Genomic DNA, 23210 nt, shown 5'->3' with positions numbered 1-23210 from the left:
GTTGTGTAGTTGTCATTTGTAATGTGTGTCATAGTTGGAGGAAAATGTATGGATTTGCACACAGGTTGCATTTAAGTACATATTGTGGAGACGGCTTAGTATTGAGGACAATCATTGACAAAAGTCTTCAATTAAACGTGTAATATTTATTCATGTCAGGATGTTAATGGATGTCTTTTCAATATAACATCTGCTGTTTGTATACATTTATAGCAATATACCATTATGACTTCCTACATGAATAAACGTGATGTTTGTATTGGGCAGTTGTGGTCTAATGGTTAGGAGTTGTACTTGTAAACAAACGTTGCAGGTACGATTACTGACAGGAATTGAAGATAAGGGGAGTGAATGAACCACACTCTGTCCATCTTCAACACCCAGATGCGGTGCCCTTGAGCAAGACACCTAACCCCTAATGGTTCTCTTGGCACTAGAAGTAATAGCTTTGTGTATGCGCACTGTTTGTGCATTTGAATGGGTCAAAAGCAAAGGATGAGTTTTGAGTATGGGTGACCTTTCTTGACAATATTCACTTAAATATGTGAATTGCACTTTGCCACACATATGCAAATGTATCCTCTGCAATGTCTTTGCATTTTTTGCCTCAAATACAGCTGATTTGTTTTGTTTGTTGATACTTTAACATGACCAAATGTGCATGTGAACTTAAAAGTCTTCTATACATTACTGTAGATATTTCTGCTTGAAGGCAATATTCAGTGTTTTATCTAGATGTATTTCATGTCAATTTTAGTTAAAATAGAATTAAAAGTATTTAAATTAGATGTAAAAGTATTTAAATTAGATGTAAATTCTACCTTTCTAATGATGATTTCAGTGAATTGTGTCATTTTGTAAAATATATAAATAATCGCCACTATATTCTTTATAATTGTTTTTAGAATTGTTGAAAGTCATTTCATATATATAAATCATGTTAATATAATAATTAAATGTATTTTTACTACCTACCCTTAATTATTTGGCATTATATGCATATAAAATGTCAAAAGGTCACAAAAATGTTTATTGAAGTGGATTTTAAGTTTAAAACGACAAATTTGCTTGGTAGCCTACATAGAAACTGACTTTTACGAAGAAACCCATTAACAGAAGTGAAAAGTGTGGGAACCCCTGGCTTCATTTACATCAATTAGGCAATGTCAATTTGGTGCCTTAAATGTAAATACATCAAAGGGGATTTAACTGATGTTTAAGTCAAAAAACCAGGGGAACATAGCCAAAATAAACAAGATAGTGATCATAGATCCTCAGTGCTAATCTCTGGATTACACACCATGTTCATCAGGTCAGCCCATCTTCATCTTTATAAATCTGGGTTTGCTGCAGAAATTTCATATTTCAACACTGCTCTCTGATTTAAGGACATGTTCACAATAATCTTTCAGGGAAACAAAACTTTATAAATTCTCTCTCTAAATAAAATGTATTTGGTAATATATAAAACCCAAATAGGGAGTTACCCACTTGAAAATGAGTAGATTTGGAAGTTATCCTGTCTCATTTGGCAGCTCAGTGCTTTCAGCTTTTAATGTATTCTGAAAGGCTGGCTCTCAGTGAAGTTCCTCCTACATGACTGTAATTCCGACAGCTTTTAAGACAATAATACGGATAATGATTTGGCCTGAAGCCTATGGTGGATTTGGAGGATGTTCAGTCACCAGTGAAGGAGAGTTTGAGTGCTGTCTCGCCACACGGTGTTCTGGTATGTACACGGAATAACTGCATTCCCGAGTTTCAGTAGAAAGTGGTTGAACCGGTTGCCAAGTAGCTAGAAGTGACGCACAATTGTACAAATGGGGGAACGTGAAAATCAGACGCAGCGAGGAGCACACAGTTTAGAAATATACCACACGCTGGCCAAGAGCAGGAACCTCAGGTAAGAGCAGGAGTTACAACGTCTACAGAAACTTTGTGAGATTTTTAGAGAAATTTTAGAGAAGCAATGGCGATTTGTAGTAGTAAAAATGTGTTTGGAATAATTTTACTGTTTTTTTTTTATTTATTAGTTAATTGGTGAAAATGAGTCGAAAATTTAGGTGGAAAACAATATGTGGTTTTTAGTTGTAGTTGTTTAAATATAATTTTGAGTTTAAAATACACTGGCGTTTACACTTGTACTGTTTAATTCAACGTGTGTTTGTATGATGCGGGAGCCTTGTAAGTTAGGTAACGTTAACCTAATCGCGTAACGTTGACCTTACACGTGGCGACTGTTTATGTTAGTAACGTTACTCAAAATGAATCTTTATAATCTCAGTAGCCTTTATGTGTAATTAAAGTTGTAGAGGTTTTAATAATTAAATGTTATTTTAGTTATACAAAGCAAGTCTTTCTGCGTTTTGTTTTTGAACACACCTGATGATGTTTTACGTAATGCTAACCTGCAATAGCCGAATTAATCATCGATGTGCAGCTTCTTTTTTGATTTTAAAGATGTAATTTTCGTATGACGACTTCTCTAACCTCTCTGAAGCATTTGTACTATTGTTATCCGTTAAATGTGCACCTGACACCGTTTTCCTGAGATTATAGATCATATTTACTGTGACCTGTCATCGTGCTCACTGTGAAAATCTATTCAAGCCAATGTCTGCTAAAAAGGGACATCCAAAGCCAATTATCGTAATGACACTAAGCCTCTCCCGTAGAGACTGTGTTAGGCTACTATCCATAAGCATGCGTTACTGCTTATATTGTGCAAAACAGAATGTTCCCTCCAACAAACTAAAAACATTATACACCAATTCTTGACTGAATATTCAATATTACAATTTGTTTATGAATATAACCAATTATATAATCAAATAGTTAATCACTCTCCTTCTAATCCATCTGTTTACAAATTCAGATGTTTGGCCTCAATCTTGTGTATTGGGCAGGTATGAGCTAGTCAGAGTTGATGAGACAATAGAACATTTTTGTAAACATGTTTGGTTTCTGTCACACCTCTCTGATGACATTCCATTCAGCTTACATCTTAAAGAACCAAGTTTTTTTTTTTTTTTTTTAGAAATCTCTGTATGTAGTCTATCATATTGCAGTAAAGGTGTTTCCTTGCTCTGTGCCTTATCTTTGCATGTTTTAACTTATGCAATTATAAGTGTATTATTTGCATCATTGTAAACATTTGTTGTGGTCATGTTAAGCTATGTGAAAAGTGTGAGATGATGAAATGGTGTGTCCTCGAAAAGGGCAAATGTTTAAGTCCTGCTCAGGAAGTGTTGTCTGAGGCAGATCCCTGCTGTTAGATAACAGAATTAGATGAGTTTTCCCTGGACACTGTGTTGCTTTTGATTTGTTTACAGCCATAATGCTAGTTACTTTAGCAATAACTAATTACACCTTAGACTTTTACACATTTTTAAAAGTTTTGTGTTTTCACTTAACACTGTTTGGAAATGCACTGTCACCATGACACTGTGATTTAGCACATTATTTTTTTACTCAAATATATCAATATCAGTATCTAAATCAATATATTTAGATGAATGGAAGTCAGAAAAAACATTTAAAACCCTTGTCAACATGGCTTTCCCCCCAGGCTCATGCAAAATATTTTTACAATTTTTTTATTATTATTTTTTTTTTAGTTTTCATAATTGGGTTTGTAACAAAAGCTGGTCTTACTGGTCTAGTTTGACTGACTAACTGATTAATATGTAATGTTTTCCTTTCTAAAAATGCATATGCTAATAATCAAATGTTTGTGTTTTGCAGACATATTGTGCTCTAGTGGACAATGAGAGGAAGTCTCTAGTAGAGCTTATATTTACACAGAGCTTGACTATTAAGTGCAAACTTTCACAATGGACTCAGTGGATCATAATCAGTCCCACATGAGTGGTGTGGAGAAGGTGTCCAGCGGCTGGCAGAAACCCAGTCATTCTAGGAGCAGCAGCACGGCATCTTCACGCCACTCACGTCTGGTTTGTACCATCTACTTGACATCTCTGGACACACATTAATATTAATATTGTATTACATTTGTGTATGCTTATCAGCTCACTTCTTTTATGTGACCTCTCACCTTTTTTATGTCCCATTCATATGACATTGAGACATACACTAATACAGGGTTGGCCAACCCTGTTCCTGGAGAGCCACCTTCCTGCAGATTTCAGTTGCTACCCATATCAAACACACCTGAACCAATTAATTAGGACCTGAACACTACGTGATAATTACAGGCAGGTGTGTTTGATATGGGTTACAACTGAAATCTGCAGGAAGGTGGCTCTTCAGGAACAGGGTTGGCCACCCCTGCACTGATATCTTACAAATATAATATTAATATTTAATGATAAAAACACAATTTCCCTAAATGTACACCTTTGAAGACTTACATGGAATTTATCCTGTGGCTGTTCAAAACCAGTTGCTCAAGAACTATGAACTATACTGTCATATGGTGTGAAAGCCTAACTGACAAGTTTATGTGTCTCAACAAGCTTGATTGTTACATTTTGTTCATTTGGCTTACATGTGACACTTGTTAAAATAGGAAAACGCCCTGTTGTGCTTAACTATGATGCCTTCTTCTTACTCTTTCATATAGAACGTTAAAGACTGGGAGGTAATGGACGATTGTCCAGCAGACTTGACCATAACTGCTGAAAACATTCAGGATGCAAATACTCCAGGAATCTGTGAGGGCTACTTGATGAAAAGGAGAAAGTGGCCTCTTAAAGGCTGGCATAAGGTATTGGAAAAACTGGTGTTCAATGTCATTTTCTGCTGGCACTTGTCGCATTGTGATTCTAACGTTATGCTTTCTTACAGAGATACTTTGTATTGGATAAAGGGATTCTACGATATACAAAAAATCAACATGATGTGAGTATGTGATATTTGTTCATCCACTTGTTTTGGGCTCTTTTAACAATCCGTTATTTATTTTTATCGACAGTTTTCTAGAGGGAAAATGCATGGTTCACTGGATGTCAGCCTTGCAGTTATGTCCGTAAACAAAAAAGCGAGACGCATAGATCTGGATGCTGGAGACAATCTGTATCATTTGAAAGTAAGTCATTTTACAGTTGGCACTGAGTATGCTTGATTAGTTTTCAGAGGCTATACTGTGTCAAATTTAGAAGCATTTGTTAATAGTGACACTGATGGCTGTTAAGTGAATTACAGCCATCATTTACTCATCTCATGTGTTCTAAACCTGTTTGTTTCAATGCCTGTTCAATACAAAAGAAGATATTTTAAGGTAGGTTGGAAGCTGAATGGCTTCCTTAGTATTTGTACCTAGTCAAAGTATAAAATATAAAAAAATATACTAAAAACTTTGGCTTCGCCAAAAAATATAATATACTCATAATTTACTCAATCTCAAATTTATCTAAACCTTGATTCATTTCTGAACACTAAAAAAAGTATTTTGAACAATGTTGTAAATTAGTAGCCATTGACGTCCATAGTACAAAATAAAGGGTAATGGCTGCTAGTTTTTAGCATACTTCAAAACATAATTGTTTTTTGTGTTCAACAATAGAAAGTACCTTAAGCAGGTTTGGAAGAAGTGATGGGTTAGTAAAATGACAGAATTAAAATTTTTAGGTGAATTACCTTTTTAAACAAATGTTTATGCAGATAAAAAATGTTAACTAAACACATTTGACTTTTCATTATAGGCCAAGAGTCAGGATTTATATTTCATATGGGTCACCAAACTGAGCGCCCACAGGATGTATAAAAAGAACGAGGCTGCGCACGTTCACAATGGCTATCTCCAGGTCCTGTCCCATACCAGTAATTTATCTCACAAAACCAGTCCCATGCAGGACATGGTGAGTAAATACGTCTTCTACAGTGACTTCCTGTTGCACTCTAAATCACCAGGGATTAGGACAAAGTGTCCTCACAATTTAAGAACAAGCGGTATTAGCGATTAGACCTTATGTCCTTGATCTGTAAATGCACTCTAATAGATATTTTGAGTTAATTTGGCTAATGAAAGTTACAAATAAATGTCTTGTGAACAACTCTAGGGCACATCTGGGTCTTCTATGGGTGAAAATCTTCAATATGTAAGTCCTGCTGTTAATGGGAAGGTGTCAGCTTGGCTTCAGACCCAAGAACCAGATTTTTGTGGACAAGGTATTGTGGTGTTATATTGAACACTAGAAAATGTCAATAGTAATATGCATGAGAACAAAGAAAGGATTTTAAAATGCCACTTTGGGCTGTTTTCCAGAGCTGACACGTTGTCAGATGGAGCTGAATGAGCTGCAACGGCTGGTTCAAAAGTTGAACTCTCTAGAGTCGGGGCAAACTGTCTATAACGGAGACCTCCAGAGAATGATCAGCATGCAGGTTAGTAAATAAGGAGCCTTTACTTTAATGCAGAGATGCCCAAGCCAGGGCCTGTGGGCCAAAGATGACCTTTGATTTGGCCCAACATCCCACCTGAGAAGAAAGGGAAAATAATGGGGATGGATTCGAGATTGTCAATTTAAATTTAATGTAGCCCGTTTGTTTGTTTTATTGTTAAAAGCCAACTGAAATTTAATGTTTTAAATAAATGGTGTAAATAAATCAGATATTGTTTAATTGTGTATATACTGTCACCTGAAAATGCAGAGGCTTTGTTGAGCAAATAAAGTCAAAGACAGATTCTACTTGACTGGTGAATTCAACATTGAACTCAGCTGTTATATAAATGTGATTGTTTTATTACAATAACTTAGCATTTAAACTGCATTAGTTAAAATAATTTAAAGCAATGTTTTTATTTTTTATTATAAAATATTATGAAATAAATTGGGAAATTATCCATGGCTACTTTAATGTAATATACTTTGGTATATTTACCTGCGGCCCATGGCTCTATATGATATTTGGATTATGGTCCTTTATACAAAGAAGTTTGGGCACCCCTGCTCTAATGACTCCTAATTAAAGTTTGAACAAGGTCTATTTATGTTAGGTTTTATTGTATGCAATGAGCAGAATTTCACAGAAACAGGATATAGTACAAGTACTTGCATGCATACCCCAACTTTTACGTCTGATAGGTTAAAAAAAAGTCAATTAAATAGAACAATGACAAAAATTTTGTACATTTATTGAGACTGTGCTGCTTAAATTTTTCAACAAATGACAAGTACGGTTGCCATATGGCATAGAATATTTAGGTCCAATAAAAAGATGCGGGATGAAGGTTTTTTTTCCATTTGAAAATTACAGCGGGGTTTGGGGGTATTGACCACCCTAATTAATGCTTGATCCTCCCTGAAGGACATCAAAACAAGATGGGTCAGGTTAGCCTGTTAATAGTTAGAATTAGCTTTCTCTGATCTCTGATTTATATCTTAAATTTTATTGATTAAAAATGTATAATATAAATATACATTTGACACCCCCCCCCCCCCATATCGATTCATACCATTGGGAATGCATAATCGTGCCAATCAATAGAAAAAATATGATTCAACAGTCTTAAACTGGCAGTTCTAGAGCACTGAAGCACATCCTAAGTATTCACAAAACATGTTTTTGTAAAATAGCTGTTTTTATCTGCATGTTGCCTTAAAAAGAAAAAAAAAAATTAGGCATAATTTGTATAGTTTTCAGAGAGTAACCTCTAAAATAGTCACTAAATATCCCTTAACATACAAATTTTAATAATAGATGAGATGTCATTTATATACATTCATAAATTTCATTCACTGAAGCATACATTACCAAACTACTACCAAAAAAGTTGACCCCCCCTTGCTTGTCAATGTTTAATTCGCACCCTGATTTAAACTATATCAATTTTCTGGCTAGTATTGTGCAAATTGACAACATTTTACAATTACAATTGTGTGGATGCTTAGCTGAAAAACAAAATATAACTATTAGGCAAGAGACGATAACTAGTTTTAAGTTTTAAAACTTAAACTAGTAATAGTATAACTAGTTTTAAGTTTTTTTTCTATACCAAGGTATGGAAAGTCAAGGATTTTTTTCCCATGTTTTTATGACTATCAAATTTTTTTAAAATTGGACACAGGCAGGCAGGGATTTTTTATTGGGGTGGCCAAGCATGGGCCGGCAGTTACTTCGGGGTGAATATCGAAACTGGTGGGGGGTCACGGATGAAACCGAGGAGAGGGTAGGGGTTATGAGTGGGTTGCACCCCAAGCTACACTCTAACTCCGCCCCTGATTATATACATATAAGATTGGTCTAGAGCATATATAAAACAGTCATACATCTGTTTGATCCACAGAATCTTTCTCTTGACAAACCCAAAAAGAAATCCGCCAAGATTTTTGGTCACTCACGCACACTCTCCCGAGTTGAGGGTCTTGGAATGGTGAGACTGCTCATTTTTTCTTTACTTGTATTAGGACATCTTAGATAAAGTCTTGGAAGCAATTTTAATCTTTGTCCACAGGGATTGCCCTCTCATTGGGATTATTCCATGTTTTCCACAAAGGTTTGGAAAGTGTTATGGAATTTTATTCCATGTTACATAATGTGCAGTGTCATCCCTAAAAATCTCTGTATTTTATTTGAAATACAGTAGACAGGCATTTGTGTTGTGTTGATGTGTAGTAAGCAATAGAGCTTCAAAACCCCCAGTAATTTAGTCAACTGCTTTTTTACATGAAGCCTTTTCGTGGGATTACTAAATCGGTAAGTCAGCACAACACACATTTCCTGTAATTTAAAATATATTATATATCAGGTTGCTAATGCATTCAACCATTTGACGCTATTGCATTTTGCATATTGTGCACTATCATTCAAATGTTTGGGGGCGGTAAGCATCTTATTCTCCCAAGTCTGCATTTATTTGATCCAAGTTACTGTAAAATGTTATTGAAAACTATTATTAAATTAAAATAAGAAGCTATTTTAAACTGTATTTAAAATGTAATGTATTTCTTTTGTGACCGCTTTATTTTTAGGAATCATTAGTGCCACATGATCTTTGAGAAATATTTCTAGTATGTTGAATTGCTACTTTATAAACAGCAAATCTATTTTGTCAATGTTGAAAACTATCATGTTGCTAAACAATGTTGTGGAAATTATTATAATTGTTTTTCTTTAATGAATAGAAAGTGAAAGCACTGCATTTGTTAAAAAAATGCATCCTTGATAAATAAGTGTTAATTTCACCTTAAAACCTTTTCTAGTTTTTGTTATTGAAAAGGTTTGAATGATGCTGGATACAGTATAGTGGTGCTTTAAGACCTCTGCACACCAATAACTGTAACGGTGAAGATACATTCTTAAAAGGAATTGTAAATTTGAAATTATGGCAACATCCACACCACAACTAATCCATTTTTACAAAAATAGTGTCGGTACATTTACAGTTATTGTTCTTGGTGTGAATATGCCTTTAGTTCCTTGTAAATGTATAGTAGCTTCTAATTGTTACAAGCTTTACATAATTGTTAGAATTACAGTCCTCCCTCATTTTTCTTTCTTGCCAACATATTAACACAGTTATCATCAAGCCAGCTGAACAGTTCATCCCTTTTGGGAACCTCTGTTCCCTCCATTCCCGATTATGTCAGCACTCCGGCAAACTCGCCAGCCTCCACCTCACCAGAGAGCAAGAAACTCCACCAGGACATCTGCTCGATGTCACTGAAAGGTCAGAGAGTCATGCAGTAATTCTGTGTGCATGTGTGTGTGTGTGTGTGTGTGTGTGTGTGTGTGTGCGTGCATGCAATCAAAAAACAAGATGAGAAAAAGGAATAGTTGTCGTCACCCTGAAGTGGTTCCTAACCATTTGAGTTCAAATATTTTGAAGAATGTTGGAAATTTGTTGCCATTGACTTCAATAGTTGGAAATATTTTATAGGGAAGTCAATGGGTTTCAATAAAACATTTTCATATGTGTTCAACAAAAGAAAGAAACTCAAACAGGTTTTAAGCAAATGACAGAGCTGTAAACGCTGACATAGTTTTCATTTTTGGGTGATCTATCACTTTAAAACTGGTCTGTCCTGCTTGGTGCGTTAGACTGAATGAAGACTGAGGGTCAGATGGTTGTCTTTTCTTTTCAGTTCATGCCTCTCTGCGAACTGCACATGAGGCTCTCGCTCAGGAGCGCCAGCGACTGCGGGACACCTGGTCCGGCAGAGACCTTCACCAGAACACCTCTGCCCAGCTCAACAACCTCTGCAGTCTAGCTGAGGTGAGAAGGACTTCTGTTGCTTAGGGAAATGCCCATAGAAATCCCCTGAATGCATGCAAAGAGTAAATTTACTACAGCTTTTCTTGTTTAATCTGCTGTAAAGAATCAAACTAGCTCCTGTTTTAGTTTAAATGATTTAATTGATTGTAATGACACACACTGGATTGTCATCTAATCAACTTTAATCCAATAATGTGTAATAATAGTCATACACTGCAAAGATTGTTTTCTTACTTTAGAGTGTTTTTTTTTTTCATGTTTGAAATCCAAATGTATAAAAAGGCTTTTTTTAGATGAGTAAGCAAATAATCTTTTGTTTTCAGAAATAATTTGTCAAATTGGGTGTCTTGTTTTCATTTTGAAATAAGTATTGTTTTACTTAACCAATTAGCAGATTATTTAGCTTTTTTACCAGAAAAAAATGTATTCTTTTTGACTCGCACAATTATTTACATTTTTCCAGACTAATCAGTTTTTTTTATTAATTAATTAATTTATTTATTTATTTATTTATTTATTTATTAATTAATTAATTAATTTATTTATTTATTTTATTCAATACTTTTTTTAGCTTAGTAACACATTTTTTTTATTTTCATAGACTTGATTTAATGGTCAAAGTTTGTTTAATTATTTAATTACTTTCATAATTTCATGAAATACGTTGTTATATTTCTCAAATTAATTATTATAAATTAAAACAAGGAAGACAATTTCAATTAATTATTATTAAGTTTCAAATATATTCATTTTTTTCTTATTACATTTACAAATCCATACTAATATTCAATAGAGATCAGTTTCTGTCATAATAAATTCAAGTTAAACTAGTCTTATGTTGACAGTTTTGTCATGAAGCTTGATCATCTATCGCTGCATTCCAGTCCACTTTTAGACACACTCACTTCCTCGCCGCCATTTTAAAGTGCATTCCACTTGCACATCATGTGAATGTGGGAATTTATCTCGATCCCGTGATTTTGCTAGAGGGAGCAAGTAGTTGCAATCATATTGCATTCTGGGATTTATAGGTGCTGGAGTGGACACCTGAAGCCATCACAACGGTGTATTTCCTAAATGCTGGGACATGCATGGGGCATTCCTTTTAAAGCCATTCAGTACTTCCAGCCAGTAGTGGACACTTTTGTAACATAATTAATGATGTATATTTTAAGGAAATGAGATGGAGTGAAAGGCAAAAAAATTGGACTGGAATGTAGTCAAAAAGCAACGCCCTTCATTTACACAGACATGCAAAACTAGCTTGAAATGTTTAGTTTGTTTTTAGACCATAATACTCTTTTTGCAATTTAATATTCATAGACTGTAACTACTATTACACATAGCTGAAACTTTCATTTATTCTGGTATAATTTTATGTAATAATAATAATAATAGTAATAAAAATTATTATTATTATTATTATTATTAATGGGGTTTGCCTTAGGCAAAGTCCATTCTTACAATTGTGCATGGCTTCTTATTATTATTCTTCTTCCGTGCGTTTTCGGCGCGTAACTAGTCCCGCAGTTTTCGTCCCAGACCCTTGAAAGTGGGCTCAAATCGTGCGGTCTTATTGGGAATGGTGTGCTATGACTTTTATAAGGGGTGGGGGGTTTTTTGGCCCCGCAGGGGCCAAAAAACCCCCCCAAAAATCCCATAGACTTAACATTGAGCCGAACTTTGACGAATCATAGCACAGAGTGTGAATTTCATAGAAATATGGGATTCACAGCATCTGTAGGGGGTTGCAGCCTAAGTGAGAACATACCTCGCAGGGGGGTATAAGTTGTACCCTGTGGCGCTAGGACGTCCCAAAGTGGTCCCCATTGACTTACATTGGCCCCATTGACTCCCATTCATTTTCTAGACACTCGTAAGATACTATTCCCGGAAATCGCCGTAGCGCCAACACGGAAATTCGTAGAGACATGGGATTCGCGACATCTCGAGAGGGTTATAGGAGGCTTCAAACCACACCCCGAAAGGCGGTAAATGTTGTACCCCTGGGGAGCTAGGACGTCCCAAAGTCTCCATTGACTTTACATGGAGCCGAACTTTAACCAATCACTGCGTCCATTGTGAATTTCATAGAAATATGGGATTCACAACATCTGTAGGGGGTTGCAGCCTAAGTGAGAACATACCCCGAAAGGGGGTATAGGTTGTTCCCCTGGGGTGCTAGGACGTCCCAAAGTGGTCCCCATTGACTTTACATTGCCCATTGAGTCCCATTCATTACATTGACTCCCATTATAAATGTCACATGTCAATCACAGTACATAGCAGTGTCATACTGACTTGGGGGTGGGCTTATTTGACTCAGGCAACCAATCAGCATCTCATTATGATTTTGAAGCTCACAAGCCACGCCCCCCCAAACCACTTAAAGACCCCTAATAAGTGCCCCATTGACCTAACATGGGGTGGGATGTCCCATTGCAGATCCCATTGACTTCCATTATAAAGGTCACACATCTATAACATTACATAGGAGTGTCATAGAGACCCGGGGGTGGGCTCATTTGACTCAGACAACCAATCAGCATCTCAGTATGATAATGAAGCTCACAAGCCACGCCCCCAAACTGATCGCATAGACTGCCATTATAACTGGCCTACATGCATATCTTTGCTTAGCAGTGTCCCATTGGCTTGGGGGATGGCTCATCTGACTCAGACAACCAATCAGCAGCTCAATATGATAATGAAGCTCACAAGCCACGCCCCCAAACTGATCCCATAGACTGCCATTATAACTGGCCTACATGCATATCTTTGCTTGGCAGTGTTCTATTGACTTGGGGGTTGGCTCATTTGACCTGGACAGCCAACCACATTCAAGTTCACTCTGTAACCTTGCCCATAGCAACAAAACAGAGTACCCTAGCAACCATTCATCAACAGCTATATCTCAGCATCGGAACATCGTAGAGACTTGGGGATTGGCTCGTTTGACTCATGATAGCAAACGGAACTTCCTATATGCTACACATGCTAGCAGTGACTAGCTACATGCTAATATTGACTAGCCAAGTACTGTAACTTGCTAGAAATGCTTACTAAGTATAAATATTTTATCAGGCATGTATGTGAGGCTTGCCTAGTAACCACCCAGAGTACCCTAGCAACCGCCTAGCAACCACCCAAATTACCCTAGCAACCGCCTAGCAACCTCCTAGCAACCGCCTAGTAATGCCTTAGTAAGGGCCTAGCGACCACTCAGGACACCCTAGCAACCGCCTAGCAACACCTTAGCAACCACTTAGAATACCCTAGCAACCACCTAGCAACACCTTAGCAACCACCTAGCAACCACTCAGAACACCCTAGCAACCGCCTAGCAACACCTTAGCAACCACCTAGCAACCACTCAGGACATCCTAGCAACTGCCTAGCAACGCCTTAGCAACCACTTAGAATACCCTAGCAACCACCTAGCAACACCTTAGCAACCACCTAGCAACCACTTAGGACACCTTAGCAACCACCTAGCAACACCTTAGCAACCACCTAGCAACCACTCAGAACACCTTAGCAACCACCTAGCAACACCTTAGCAACCACCTAGCAACCACTTAGGACACCCTAGCAACCACCTAGCAACACCTTAGCAACCACCTAGCAACCACTCAGGAAACCCTAGCAACCTCCTAGCAACGCCTTAGCAACCACTTAGAATACCCTAGCAACCACCTAGCAATACCTTAGCAACCACCTAGCAACCACTCAGGACACCCTAGCAACCGCCTAGCAACATCTTAGCAACCACCATTTCTTACCTTTCCAGTGCTATTGCCCAGTTTAGTACCATTTTGTACCCCATCGATTTGCCACGCAAACCCCATTCACATTTCCTTTAGGAAATGTACAATTCTAGTTATTATTATTATTATCTGATCAAAGCACACATGAAAAATTATCAAATAGAAATTGACAAATCACTGAGTTGAGAACTTCTGCCATAATAGTCTAGTGCAGGGGTCACCAATCTCGGTCCTGGAGGGCCGGTGTCCCTGCAGGGTTTAGATCCAACTTGCCTCAACACACCTGCCTGGACATTTCAAGTATACCTTGTAAGACCTTGATTAGCTTGGTCAGGTTTGTTTGATTAGGGTTGGAGCTAAAATCTGAAGGACACCGGCCCTCCAGGAGCAAGTTTGGTGACCACTGGTCTAGTGCCTTATAGTTTTTAGTGCATTACTTGTTTTGCTTTGCTACATAGATTTCTTTGTGTGTGTATGTGTGTATCTCCAGTTAGATGTTAATTCCCGTCATACCAAAATCCACAAACTCTCCATATCTTCCAACTCCTCGGACGACTCCTTCCGCACTGTGGAACAAAGGAAGGTGTGTCTCTTTCCACCCATAATCCATTCTGTTCCCATTTCCTTTTCTTTACAGGTTAATGGGGTTTCAGCCGCTTTATTTGACTAAAAGGCTCTTTTGTTTTTGTCATCTTTCAGATTTATTAGTGTTGTCATGGAATTAAGTGAAAAGTTTGTAACTCAACATGTTTATCTGTGTTTTTTTCAGTCTGTCTCCAGCCGCTGTTCTTCTTTCCGTGCACCATCGATTGCTGATTCGGTGGCGGAGTATTTTGACGCGTGTGATGAGCTGAAGTGTGCTAGCTCCTCTGAAATGTCTGATGAGTCTGGTCTGAGTGATGGATCCAGTAATTCAGAGCCCTATGAGGCTCATGGTTAGTGGAAATTCATTTAACTACACCTTAAGCATGAATGATTGAAAGGTTTAAATATGTTATTAAATATATTATAATCGTGCGTGTGTATATATAATGATAAATCAGTAAAATATAATAAAATATTTGAATATGTATCATAATATAATTTTTATTTATGTCTGTGTGCGTATTTAATGTTTATTAAGTAAATATAATATCAAAAAGTTAATTGTGATGTTTTGAACATTTATTCATTAATTAATCTTGTACTAAATTACTAGCTAACAGTTTCCATTAAAATATTGAGCAGTTTTTTTAATATCAATAATAGAAAAAGGCTTTGAAGCATAATATGATATAATATAATATAATATAATATAATATAATATAATATAATATAATATAATATAATATAATACATTGCAATGCAATGCAATGTAATATAATGTAATGTAATGCAATGTAATATAATATAATGTAATGCAATATAATATAATATAATGTAATTATTATGCATTATCAAAAGTTATATCAGTTTATCTAATTGTAAATGTTTTTTTAAAAATGTTAATGTGAATAAAAATAATAAATTAAATAAATAAATAAATAAATATAGCAGCAAGGAGCAATTATTAGGGTCAAGCAGCCCAGCTGCTACAGCATAAACAAGCATGGCAACAAGTTACCGAGCAACTGGAAAATTCTATAACTTTTTGGCTGCATGGTCTGAGGCAAATTTGGTGGAAATTAGGCTAACAATCTATGGAGAGTTCAGAAAAACAGTTTTTTTTTTTTTTTACTAATTCAAGACGGTAGACAGAAAGTCGTGTCAATTAGGGAATAAATTATATCAGTGTTCTCTGTAAGATACAAGGAATCTGCAAGACCAGTCGCATGACAATAGAAAAAACTATTCTAAAGTTATTAGATGAATTTTGTATGATTTCTATTGATCTATTTTAATTGTTTGTCAGTTTTACCCAGAAGGTGGCTCAGACTGACATAGTTTGTTTAAAGTCAGGTCTAGATCCCGCATAATAAGTTTGGTTTAAATACTTCAATACATCAAAGCCTGTAATGTCATCTGGCAGCATGACATAAAGTTTGCGCATATGCTAAATGACAACAGTTTCATCTATCGACATGATTGCCATAACTTTTGGTCTACATGGTCTAAAGATTGGACCAACAGTCTAGAAGTTAAAAAAAATTACTTGAACAAAATCAAAATGGTAGACAGGAAGTTTAGCAGATGATGGCATAATTGATATCAGTGTTGTCGGCATGACCCAAGGAATTATTTGATCTTTAATATTTCTTCAAAATAAGCATATGCAGTCAAAAGTTATTCCCAAATTTTTAAGTTTCAATAATGATGGCTAATAAATGTCTTAAAACTTTTGAACTATAGATGGCTCTGTCACCAAATGTTTATGGCGTGGTCAGTGTGAGGAGACAGTGACAGACCAAAAATTTGGTGTCATTACCTTAAAATTTTTTTTTTAGGGAAATATTAAACAATATTTAAAATGAAAAATACAAACACAAATGACAAGATCTAAATTCTGTACCAACCTCAAAGTTTTGCATTAAATTCTTGGTTACACCATTAACTTTTTCTTATCAATTGAACAGCAATGGCATCTCGCAAATATCGAGCCAGCCTTTCGAAAGCAGCAGCAAAACCGAACACCATCAAGAGCACTGGACGGCGCACGACTCTGCCTGCGGTTTGTCCTGACAACAGCCATGTGGGTCTGATGACGATTCTTTACAACAACATCGGGAAGGATCTGTCCCGGGTCTCCATGCCAGCAGCTCTGAATGAGCCTGTGTGTTTGCTGCAGAGACTCTGTGAGGAGCTGGAATATTCAGACCTGCTGGACACTGCCAATCACACTGATGACCCCTTCCAGAGGATGGTGAGCATAATAGAAGATCACTTGCAAAGAGACGACACCCACATCAGATTACATGTACAAAAGTGATTTTATAAAAGGGTCTAATGTAATAAGACAAAATTAAATTATTATATTCTTAAATGTGTATTCTAAACCCCTGCTCTTTAAAAAAGCATTGAATATACTTGCGCTTGTTTTTGAAGACACCAAAATTTGTTTATTTAACAGTTTTTTAATAAAATAGAGGCTACATAAATATTTGTAAGCAACATAAATATTTTACACTTTTGATTAATTTAATGCATGTTTTCTGAATGAAAATGTAATTTAAAAATCATTCTAACTGACCTCAAACATTTTCTAAAGTAAATTTATACGGATCTAATAATAATTCTATTATTTCTTCAAACAAAGTATGTTTAAACTTATGCTTGCATCATTTACATTTTACGTCTTACATCTTTCAACCCAAAATCCTAAATCTGTTAAAATAAAGGTTGCATTGAATAACCATGGGACTTTTTCACTTATATTTAACATTTTATTGTCACAGAAGGTATTAGAATCATTAAAACGGACATTTTACTTTGATTTAAAATTGTGTGCATAGCAATACAGACTTCTCATAGTTTGGTTTTAGGTCACAGTTTCGGTACGATTCGCTATGTGATATGTTCAGTAAAGAAGCACTGTCAAATAAAAATTAAAGAAAAAGCAAATGAATGCATGAATGAAATGCAAAATGAAAACAATATAGCAAAGATAACATAAAACTGCTTTTCAGGTGTTTCATGTACAGTAGTTGTCAGTTACATAAACTTAAAAATATAATCAAATAACTCTTTATACTGTATATAAGCTAGCTAGCTATTCGGTTCAAGAGTGATTTCATAATATTTTGTTGTTTGATTAATATTAAAAACACAGAGAGCAGGAATAAGATGTAGCACAATACATAACCGATTTAATGCCCAAGTTGTAAAGGTGGATCTAATAATCGGTCATAACTAATAGTTTTACTGTTGAGCAAAATACAAATGACATGACCGCACATGTGACTACCACTGAAGATCTGAGAAGTGCTTATCTGAATAGCTGAATAAAAGCATATTCAAAAGTTTTTTTTCTTTATATTTTTGTTTGACACAGTTTTTTTACTGAACGTATCATAATCCAAAACCAAACTGAACAGTGAGAAGTCTGAATTGTTGCACATGTATAGTAGTTAACATTTGAAGTCAATTAAAAAATGTTTTTCAAAATTATCCTGGGACTAGAATGGGTGTTGATCAATAGTTTTGGGACAACTTTAAAAGGTGATGATGCACTTCAAATGTTGACTACTGTATGCATTTGCTGCTTATATTCTAGTATCATTATTATGTTTTTCTGTCAATTATAATCAATTGAGTGCATCTTTTCTTAGTTACTAAATGAAGTACTGACTCCAAATCAATTTACTGACCGCAAACATTTGTCTCTGTAAAGGTTTATATTGCTGCTTTTGCTATATCTGGCTATGCCACGGCTCAGTTCCGCAACCGTTACAAACCATTTAACCCAGTGCTGGGAGAGACTTTTGAGTGTATCAGAGAAGACAGAGGATTCTGGTATATTAGCGAACAGGTATATGATCTACACTACTAATCATACATCAGATACGTTTGCTATAAAACAGTTGTTTACACATTATTTGTGTGTTTTCCCTCAGGTTTCCCATCACCCACCTATATCTGCATGCCATGCAGACTCTGACAATTTCAGCTTCTGGCAGGGTATGTTTTACAGCCGGTGTGATCATTATGTGTTGCATGTCTGAATTTAAATCTCATTCCTTTAACTTTTTCTTTCTTTATTTCCTGAATGCAGACCAGAGATGGAAGAACAAATTTTGGGGCAAATCTTTGGAGATCATGCCAACCGGGATGGTGAACGTGACTCTAAAAAAGCAAGTATCTCTGGCATTGATGCTTTTTTAAAAATTATTTTTAATATAGCGTTTAAGGAGTATTCTGATTGGCCTGTCACAAACTGTGCTTTTAGATATGGGGATCACTATGAGTGGAACAAAGTGGTGACGTGCATTCACAATGTCCTGAGTCAGCAGCGATACCTCGAGCATTATGGGGAAGTCATTATTCAAAACCTAAACAGCTCCGTCTGCACCTGTAAGATCACATTTGTCAAGGTGAGTAAAGGTTGTTTTTTTATACGAATCAAATGTATTTATACATCAAATTTACTGAAGCCATTTTAGTTTGAAGAACTTATTAATTTAAATGTTTATTTACATGTTTAAAATGACTTGTGGTAAATGAAATATGGGTGAAATAATGTTTAATTGACGTTCATTGTAATCAATATATTTATATAAAAGTAAAGAAGCTTGCTTATCTGTACATTTTGAAATGTGTACTAAATATAGTGATTTAAAAACTTGCTGCTCATAAAATGTTGTTTATAAGTCCCTATTTTTACATTAAGTCTCTTTACAAATGCAAAAAATCTGTTTTTATTCCTCTCTCAGTCACGTTATTGGGGTGCAGATGCAGCCAGAAATCAAGTGCAGGGTCAAGTTCTTGACCAGACTGGGAATGTTATTCATCGGTTTGGTGGCTTTTGGCATGAAGGAATCTTCTGTGAGACACTACCCGTTCCACAGTGCATCTGGAAGCCAAGTAAGTACGCTGAAATAAAATGAGGAAAACTGATGTTTTCAGAAATTGCTAGTAAATTTCACAGTTAGTTAAAGAGAAATATGAGTAACACATTAGTTGCATCCCAAATAACACTCAATGCAATATGCACTGTTGTGGACCATGAGTTGTTATCTAAAAATGGGCAATGTGTCAGACGAAGATGAATCGGAGTCGGAGATTTAATCGAAGTTTACTGAAGATAGTTTACAGTTTCATCAGAAGAAGCCTACTTCAGCTACTCTATTTACTATCTAACTACAGTATTTTGCCGATGATACACAGGGCAACTATTTTGAGCAATGTTGATAACTTGGCAACTTACGTATGTATGTATATGTTAAAACATGGATAGACAATTTTCAAATAGGTACACAGAGGTGGGCTTATATTTTCTTCCAAGATATTATGGAGACAGGATCCAAAGTTCAGAGAGCCAGTAGGCTATTAGGAGCCGATCTCAGAACTGTAAGAATGATTGACAAAAGAATACAGTAGATAATAACAGAACTGTATTCTCAAGACTGTTTCCTATGCTATCTGCCATCTTATCAAAACTAAAAGAATAAACACAGCAGACTTATACCAAGACAGCTTCTCTTATAACAGAATCATTTAAAAGATTTCATTCTTCCACACAGTAAAATTCACATCTAGTTAACATCTATTCAAGTAACATCATGCGTCCAGTTCCACATGAGAGGTCTCAGTGACCTCTTGAAATGACCTAAAGTTTCTGAGAACAAATAACTTGGCATACAGAAAAAGCAATGAGGGATGACACTAAGGTCATCATATAATCTAGGCCAGGGGTGTACAAACCTGGTCCTGTAGGGCTCTTGCCTGCATATTTCAGTTCCAACTCCAATTCAACACACCTGAACCAGCTAATCAAGCTCTTTCTAGGTATGCTAGAAACTTCCAGGCAGGTGTGTTGGCGTGGCCCTTAAACACAAATTCAACATTATTAATAATCATAAAGTCATAAGAAAGAATGTGCGTCAGACAAATGGAACACAAAATTGTTTTACTTGATAGAAATTCAAACCATTTCTCAGACAATGTTTAGCACTTTAGCAAATAGTGAGATAATAGACCAAACTGCCAATCAGTACCTGTCATGAGTACGACCGCATTCACCATCAGAAGGCGGTGTGAATGAGGAGAAATTTGCTTTCCCAATCTAACAAAAGTAGACCCTGATAGCTTCACCCCTTCAGCTATGTGAGCAAATCTGCAACTGTTGAATGCATGAACTAGCCAACATTCCACACTTCTGTTTGGCGGTCGAATGAGTAAAATCATCTGGGTGTTTAAAGTAAACTTTTGAGAATAAACAGAATATTTTATTGTGAATGCACTACTTATGCTCTTTTGCACATTTACTATTTATCCTACAAAATAGATAACTTGGCATAAATTGCATAAGTATACGATTTGGGAGCACCTATTGAATTAAAGGTAAAAAGTCTTCTTATTAATGACACTTTGCTGATCGATAGTTTTTATTTTGTTGTTGATGTTGAAAAATAAGTTTTAGAAAGCAATGATTCGTCAGGTCCAAACTCTTCTTTTAAAGCCACCATGAACTGCTGTTTCAACCCAATTATCTTTAATACAAATAATTTCGAATTAGAACAGGACCTTCAAAAAATGTATCATTCTACAAATAAATGGAATTCTATTTTCGAATAAAAGCTTTTGTTAAAACAAAATTATTAGATTTTTGGTTAACGCTATGCAAAAACTCACCACAAGATCAGGATATAAAGACAAAGTCTTTTTTTCTGTGGTTATTTTGTCAAACAGATATAGATACCTAAGATATCTCTTTTTGTTTGCGGATGTTGTTAGAATATCTGTTTTTCCTTACAGATCCACAGCCAAAGAACTACTTGCTCTACTATGGCTTCTCAAGCTTTGCAATGGAAATGAATGAGCTGGTGCCTGAACTCAAGCCCCTGCTGCCCCCTACAGACACACGCCTGCGCCCTGACCAAAGGTGACACTCCTATCCTTACAGACATCAACCTGTAGGCCTGATGATGATGATTGATTACTATAACAGAATAGTGTTTTGGTTTTATTGAAATATAACAAGTCTTCTGTTTTAAAGGACATGTAATATACCCGGTTTACAAGTCTCATGTGTGCTACAAGATGTTAGTGTAGTTTGAGATAAAATACATCCATAATACACTTTATTTTGTATGTGTCTCTTTAAATGCTAATTAACTGCAATTCCCGCCTTCCTCAAGAAGAAGCTTTTACAGCTTTTGCTCCGTTACTATGCAGAAGTTCATATAATTGATGAAGAAATTGCATGTGCATCAGTATATTAAATCTGTGAAATCAGCAACAACACATTACTAACACAACTCAATCAGACCTTTTATTATTAAGAGTTATTTCATTTGTAGGTTATTTTGACATACATTTTCTAAAAGAAATTTCATAACTCTAAATGAGAAACAGTGCTTATAGTGATATATATAGAGAATAAGTCCCTTTAGTCAGTTTTTCGTGCACAAATTGGAACAAAAAAGAAATTTGAACAAGCAAAAAGCATGAAAGAATCACTTTTATTATCGTCCTCTTTCTTGTTAGGTTACTCGAAGAGGGGAAAGTAGAGGAGACTGATAAAAAGAAGGATGAGGTGGAGGAAAAGCAAAGAGAAAGGAGGAAAATAATGGCTAAGAGAGGAGAGGAGCACATCCCTCGCTTCTTCAGGTGAGTTAATAACAACATCTCTAACTGATGAATTGAGTGCTATAAGAGCTGAAAGGCTAAAATTCACCCTCCTCATTTTACAGGAAATCTTTGGATGCTGCTGGAAGGGAAGTTTGGCTGACTAATGGGACATACTGGAAGATTAGAGAGAATCCTGGATTTGCCAATGTTAATAATCTGGAGTTATGGTGAAGGTTGATCACAGCAACATTGTGGACACTAGATCCCTGTGATAAGTCAAGTTTGCACATAAAGACTATACAAACATTGGGAACTTTGGAAGCAAAGATGAATTGCCAAGGGTTTTTTTTGTATTGAACCAAATCCATTGTGCGAGGATGATGCTTTTATCGAAAACGGCAACGGGGAGGGATGCATTTTGAACATTTCTATTTATTTCGTGATCGAGGATACAGAAACTTGGTGATGGTTTGACCATGATTTTCAATTTGGATAAAATAGAAGGCAAAAGGTAATGGAGGATGTTGTGGAGATATTTTTGAACATTTCTATGGATGATCTTACATTACATTTACAGTTGATTGAAGTACTTATGCACCAATGGATACTGGATAATTCGGGTATATATAATATTCAGAGTTCTCCTTAACTACTTTCTTCTTCCTGTTAACATACCCGTTTATAAAAGGACTGCTATTTCTCGTGCAATGCCGTGGCTCAACCTGAGCAGGATTTAGCAGTAAATGGATTAACTCTAATTTTGGGCCCTCATCGACTTGTACTGAAGGAGGCTGCTGAAATGTGTCCTCGGTCACTCTTAGATTCTGCATCCTCTCCTTATTTTTTTTTAAATGAAACATATTTTGAGTTTAGATAATATTTATTGGCGTTTAAGCTCAGTTTTTGTCCTATATGAAATGTGATATCATAAATGACCATTTTGTGTAGGTTTGCTTGAAAACAATCAGTGTAAATGTGTAATTAATAAACTTTCCAGTCATGACTTGCATGGCTGATTAAAACAAATAAAATGTACAACATTAAAGACTACAAAAAAATGA

General features: G+C 35.8%; 1 protein-coding gene across 46 annotated transcripts; it reads left to right on the top strand.

Moving 5' to 3' along the window:
- Positions 1-1645: 1645 nt before the first annotated feature.
- osbpl7 (oxysterol binding protein-like 7) lies at positions 1646-23207 on the top strand. 46 transcript variants are annotated; one of them, XR_015503403.1, is made up of 24 exons: positions 1646-1729; positions 3745-3953; positions 4583-4726; positions 4807-4860; positions 4934-5047; positions 5664-5819; positions 6021-6129; positions 6227-6345; positions 8249-8335; positions 8417-8458; positions 8635-8658; positions 9481-9631; positions 10047-10177; positions 14435-14527; positions 14714-14879; positions 16497-16783; positions 18251-18388; positions 18474-18537; positions 18632-18714; positions 18806-18950; positions 19290-19440; positions 21334-21460; positions 22066-22188; positions 22272-23207. XR_015503403.1 is itself a non-coding variant. In XM_087274939.1 (24 exons), exons 2-24 carry the CDS (start codon positions 3834-3836, stop codon positions 22378-22380), a joined length of 2733 nt encoding a protein of 910 aa, XP_087131065.1. In that variant the 5' UTR covers positions 1646-1729; positions 3745-3833; the 3' UTR covers positions 22381-23207.
- Positions 23208-23210: the final 3 nt, after the last annotated feature.

The sequence above is a fragment of the Danio rerio genome, chromosome 12, assembly GCF_052040795.2.
Source record: "Danio rerio strain M-AB ecotype USA chromosome 12, GRCz13ab, whole genome shotgun sequence".
In the NCBI taxonomy this organism is placed as follows: domain Eukaryota; kingdom Metazoa; phylum Chordata; class Actinopteri; order Cypriniformes; family Danionidae; genus Danio; species Danio rerio.
The sequence above is the reverse complement of the archived record's forward strand: the minus strand, read 5'-3'. Positions and strand labels throughout refer to the sequence as shown.

What these genes read in the sequence shown, in the direction of transcription:
- osbpl7 (XM_087274939.1), top strand. Translation starts at nt 3,834, where the DNA reads ATGGACTCAGTGGATCATAATCAGTCCCACATGAGTGGTGTGGAGAAG. An exon ending in CTTCACGCCACTCACGTCTG is followed by an intron (nt 3,954 to 4,582) that starts GTTTGTACCATC and finishes TCTTTCATATAG; the next exon opens with AACGTTAAAGACTGGGAGGT. An exon ending in GTGAACGTGACTCTAAAAAA is followed by an intron (nt 18,711 to 18,805) that starts GCAAGTATCTCT and finishes CTGTGCTTTTAG; the next exon opens with ATATGGGGATCACTATGAGT.